The sequence below is a fragment of the Delphinus delphis genome, chromosome 4 (genome assembly GCF_949987515.2).
Source record: "Delphinus delphis chromosome 4, mDelDel1.2, whole genome shotgun sequence".
Classification (NCBI taxonomy): Eukaryota; Metazoa; Chordata; class Mammalia; order Artiodactyla; family Delphinidae; genus Delphinus; species Delphinus delphis.
In genome coordinates, this window is record NC_082686.1 from 59876555 (window position 1) to 59882554 (window position 6000).

Sequence of the window (6000 nt, forward strand, 5' to 3'; positions counted from 1 at the left end):
TTACCAGTGTACCTCAACCTAGTACTCAAATATAGTAAATATAAATAACTCACTATGTGTTCTGAAAATTATTTTCCAAAGGTAAATTGAATTCTGTCATGTCTTCTTTCAGGATCCAGTGAAAGATGGTGAGGCAAAGATCAAGGCCGACTATGCACAGCTTCTTGAAGACATGCAGAATGCATTCCGTAGCCTTGAAGATTAGAACTGTGATTTCTTTCCTCCTTTTCCTCAGCAAGCTCTCATATGTGTATATTTTCCTAAATTTCTCATCTCAAACCCTTTGCTTCTTTATTGTGCAGCTTTGAGACTAGTGCCTATGTGTGTTATCATTTGTTTCCCTGTTTATTTGGTAGGTCTTATATAAAACAAACATTCCTTTGTTCCAGTGTTTGAAGGGCCTCCCTGATCCTTTCTCCAAAGTGGTGAATGTAGTAAATAGGATATACAATGGCTACACTACTGTAAACGTGTATGTACGATGACGTCTCTCCTTGTCCTAGGTTTGCCCTTTCCTCATCGCCATTAAATTGTAAACAGGACTACCGCGTGTACTCTCTTTGCAATGGCTTTGGAATGGAAGGCCAGACTTCTCTACATTTTGTCAGGTTCATTGTGAAATGACTCAACATCTGTCTGGTAAAGTTATTTGCAGCTTAGCATTTTGCTAAGTAACCTGCTTTGTAGGAAATACTTACTTTTTTAAAACGTGAATAATTAATGTTTCTATTATGTGTTGCTTCCCCCAGTATAAATCAAGAATATTTGTGGGAAACTGTTGAGAACTGTACTGTTTTTAAAGCAGGCATTTGTGGGACTCAGCACAATAGATGAATCAGTGACCTCTAAAAAAGTGAAAAAGAAGCCAGGTGATCAAACTTAGATTAACATCATCTTGTTAAAGCCTATTTTACTTCACTAGGAAAAATTCGGTATCAAGGACTATTATACTACATTACTAGGAAATTCTTTTTAAAATTATGTTTAAAACAATCACCGAGAACTTGATCCACATCACACCCTCTTTTTTTTCCTCAAACATCGTAGAACCCTAAGCTTCTAAGAATCATGTGGCAATGTGATAGGCAGTAAAATGCCACAGAGAAGATATTTAGTAGTGGTTAAAGGCTGTTTGCACCTTTAAGGACCAGCTGGGCTTTAGTGATTCTTGGGGCCAGAGTGGCACTATGTTTTTACAAGATAATGACATGTGTCACATGTTTGTTTGTTTGCTAATTGAATTTTTGAACAACCAGCTTCCTGATCGTAAAAAATATTATTCTTTCACATGGTTTTTGATTCACTGGCTCAAAAGATTTCTCAGAATACCTGTAGCTGTAGCAGCATAACAGTTTCCATTCTGTTTCATAGGGATGAAGTCAATTCTTATATCTGCTGATAACAGAATCTGGGTCATGTGAAAAAAAGATCATTTCTTCCTATCTTTTAAGTATATGTTTTAAAATAAAAGTTTCTGTGTTTGTATGATAAGGCACATTAGGTAATGTATTTCTTTTGGTCTGTTAAGGAAAGATGCAGTTAGAGAATTCAGCTATGTTTGTTTAAATCCTTGCAGATTACATGTTCTTACAGTGGCCTGCTGTTCAGGATAAGTATTCTGCCGTGTATCTTTTTTTAACCTTTCAGAATATTGGAAGATAAAAATTGTGCAGTGATTTGTCGAGACGTGGATGTAATGGTGCTGCTGAATCAGTTTGCTTTCCAATGTGGCCTCCTACCCAGAGGCCCTAAGACCAGTGGAAATTAAAAGAATTTCAAAAACTTTCAATTCCTACCTTAAACCTACCAGCAAACTAGGATTGCGTTAGTAATGAATGATATGACGAAGAAAGTTTGACCAAGTTTCTTTTGTGTTTTTCTGAATTTGCAATGTACATTCTTACTCCTTTTTAAGAATGTTGATGTAAGGGTGTGAACATACTAGAGAAACTGCTCAGAGCCTCACTGTAAGTGTCCCTTCACCCATATGTTGTAGAATTTCACATTGGTCACTGATCATATTTCTTTAGTAAGAATGTGTTAAAGTTAACAACAGTCTTTTAAAAAGATGATGCAGTTCTATATTTATTGTGCTGTGCCTGATCCTAAGTGGAGCCAGTTAACAAGTTTCATATGTATTTTTCCAGTGTTAAATCTCACACATTGTACCCTTTGGAAACTTCCTTCCATCCTGACGAACGAATAGAAGAGGTCATATGTATTGCCTTCTTATCCTTGAGGTTTCACTATCTTTATGTTAAAAGTTGTGTATAATTGTTAAAATCTATGAAAGAATAAAAAGTGGATTTAAATTAACATTTTTCCTTTTTTTTGTGGGTGTGGCAAGATCTGCTAAAAAAACATGCCACCTTATTGTATTTCAGCTTGTTTTCAGTATGAACTTCAAAGTTTTTCATTTCCCTCTTTATAGATTGTTACTTAAGATCATGAAATTGAATTGGCGCCCTCACTATAGACTGCAAAAAGTCCTATAATCATGTACCACTGTGATTTGGAAATATAGTACATGGAATCCCATAGCATTCTGACTATTACTTTAAATTGAAAAAATGATTGGTTTCTAAAAGTAGACTTATAAATGAAAGGAAATCAGTGTACCCATCTCTACTTTTGGCAAATGAACTAAAGCTTTGTAATTCGTAATTCTGCAAGCCAAATTATTTAAGATCCAATGTAGCAACATGGTTTTTATTTCCTTAAGTGTATTTTTAACAATTTCTAAAGGAGTAAGAAGCAGTGTGAAATGAAAAACTCTACCAACTTTATGTAGAGAAATACTTAAAAATTCATGAGAAAGCTTATTCATTATAGAATGGGTGATTTTTATTTTTTGGTAATAATCCAGTATTTTCAGGTTATTAGTTTTAATGTATTGCCACAATATAAGAGTATGAAGAAGGGAACCAATGTTCCCAGGTGAGGTATGATAAAATGCCTCTGAAGTTGTTCTAAGGGCTCCCTTTTAGTTCGAGTTCCCCCAGAAGTTGACACTGAGACATGTATTTGCGTGCAGACAGTTTATTTGGGATGAGATCCTAGGAAAGCACCAGTAGGGGAATAGAGAATTAAGACAGAACTGAAGGAAGCCAATACGTGTTCGTATCAAGCAAGTCAACATTTTGGAGCACCATCCTGCTGGGGAGTTGTGGGAACAACTGAAAAATATGCACCTCGTTATATTCCACCTGGGGTGCAAAGGAACTAGCGTCCTTTCAGCATCATTGATTGACAGCCACCTGCTGTCAGTCATCCACTGAAGGCTGTTCCCACAAAGACAGGGAGAGTCAGTGCCCAGCACATGATGATAAGTAGATCAGGCTCTGGTGGCCACAGGAAACCCTCTGCAAAGAGATTTAGGTGCCAGCAGTTGGGAGGTCAGCTGGTGGGCACTGAAATGGTACTCATGGCTGAAGAGATTTGGGTGGGGAACTCATAGCATCTGCTTCAGGGCTCTTAAGACACAGGAAAAAAAGATTGTTCAATCAGTAACTGAAAAGCCATTGTTCTGCAACATAAAGAAGCACCCTGTAAAAGGATCGGGACACTCTTTGAAAAGAGTTTTTAAAAGAGCATCTCTTCAAAGAGAAAAGATGTCTTTTAAAGAGCAGATAGTACACACACCAATTATGATTATAAATAGGCAGATGTGGGGTTTAATGCTTCTGAAAGTAAAGCAGGTTCTTGGATTAGTGGGGATTTTGATCATATATTCCAACCCCCTCATAATACAAAAGAGAAGTGGAAGTTTAACTGATTTGCCCAGTGTCACACAGCCACTTAATATCAGAATTCAGACCCCCTGATTTCTAGTGTCTCTTTGTACTCAATCATACTGTATATCTTTTCCTTATTATGTACTTTTCATTCAGAACCAAGAAGTTGGGTTTATAAATGTGAGACAGATAAAGTAATCAGAAGGAAAGTAAGGAGAAATGACTGGCTAGCCAAGGTGCTTGTGGACATTGTCATGACTCAAGTCATTTTTAGAAGGAAAATGTGTTTGAGAAACTGTTGAGTTTGAGCCAGAGTTTAGGAAGGTGAGTCTAGAAATAGCCATTTTTACCAAAATTATATAACAGAAGTCTGTAAGTGGGGAGGAGTAAAAACATAAACAATTATAAATACCTTATTAAGGATTTATATCCAGAATATATGAAGAACTCCAAGTCAAAAAAAAAAAAAAAAGATAAATGATGACATAAATGGATGAAAGACCTGAACAGGCACCTCACAAAATCGTTGAATAATGATGGTCAGCTTCTAGTCATCAGGGAAATGTGAATTAAAATTACCACGAGATACAATTTTATATACACTAGAATGACTAAAATGGAAAGGACAGAGAATACCAAGTGTTGATGCAGATGTGGAGCAACCAGAACTCATACATTTTTGGTGGGAGCATAAATTTCTACAGCCACTTTGGAGAACTACTTTGGGCGGTATCCACAAAGTTGAGTTAGTAATACCTAATACACAATAGAAATGCATACATACATGTTCACAACCAGAAGATATGACCCAAAACGTTTATAGCAGCACTGTAATAGCCCCAAACTGGAAAGTACCTAAATGGTAGTATGGAAGAATGGATAAGTGGCTTGTGGTATATTCACACAGTGAAATACTATATAGACGTGAGAGTTAATGCAGCAACATGAATGAACCTCACTAATAACATTTAAAGAAGCTAAACAAAAGAAAGTACACTGTATGATTCCATTTATATAGAATTCAAAAGCATAAAACTAATATATGGTGTTTGAAGTCAGGATAGCAGTTACACTTGTAGGGAAGGGAGTGTCATCAAGATGGGGGAATATGGGGGCCTTCTAGGGTGTTGGTAATGTTTTGATTCTTGTGGATCCTGCCGTACATGGATGTGTTCATTTTGTAAAAATTCACACACATGATTCAAGCACTTCCCTGTATGTATATCATACTTAAATAATGTTTACCAAAAACATTACACTTAAGGGATTTCTATTTATTTAAAGTAGTTTCACACTAAGATGTATAGTGGTGGTTTTAAAGTGCTTTTGAATTTTACCTAGTAAAATGATCACATTTTTGTTTGTTTGATTTTTAAATGTGCACTTTTCTAGCAGTGGTGATAGATTTGAATTTTTCAATCCAGGAGCTCTCAGTTCTGTTTGCAACATGTAACTTACTTTGCCAGACAGCTGACCAGGATTTGGGGAAAGTATGTTCTTGGAACAGAATGAAGCTAACCAGACCACACAGTCATAGAATGCAGACACTGTTGGCTTGTTAACAGTGCTATAGCTGGTTGCATGCAAATACGGCTTCAGGTGTCCCTGAATACACATCACAGCCCTTAAAGCAGCCGTGGATGACTGTTAAAAGCAGCTTTGATGTTTTAAATATAGATGTCTTTTTTTTTTTTTTTTTTGCGGTACGCGGGCCTCTCACTGTTGTGGCCTCTCCCGTTGCGGAGCGCAGGCTCCCGACGCGCAGGTTCAGCGGCCATGGCTCACGGACCCAGCCGCTCCACGGCCTGTGGGATCTTCCCGGACCGGGGCACGAACCCGTGTCCCCTGCATCGGCAGGCGGACTCTCAACCACTGCGCCACCAGGGAAGCCCAAATATAGATGTCTTAATGAGCTGTTTCTCAAACTTGTCTGACTATAGGAAATATGGGACTGTGTTAATGATACAGATTCCTAGGCCCTGCACCAAGCCAACTGAATTGGAATCCATTCTAGGGAAAAGGTATAGGAGTCAATTTAACAAATAACCCACATAATTCTTACTGTGGGGCAAGTTTTAGGACATAAGTATCTTTATTCAACGCTTAGATATGAAAGGTAACCCAGGAGACTTAAATAAGTATTCTCTGAATACTAACAGTTTTACCACAATCTGTCTCAGTATTTTAAGATTTTGCTGAACCATTTATCCTTTAAGACATCCCCTGTTATTGGTCTTAAACAGTGCTCTACTGATTCATGTGTATT

The 6000-nt window shown here is 37.3% G+C and overlaps 1 protein-coding gene across 1 annotated transcript in view; it reads left to right on the forward strand.

Annotated features, from left to right (window-relative positions):
* ATP6V1A (ATPase H+ transporting V1 subunit A) overlaps positions 1-2316 on the forward strand; it is a 53099-nt gene extending 50783 nt beyond the window's left edge. The window contains exon 15 of the mRNA XM_060010654.1: positions 113-2316. Coding sequence (XP_059866637.1) covers positions 113-205 — 93 coding nt within the window. The 3' untranslated portion in view covers positions 206-2316. The remainder of the gene's footprint in view (positions 1-112) is intronic.
* Positions 2317-6000: the final 3684 nt, after the last annotated feature.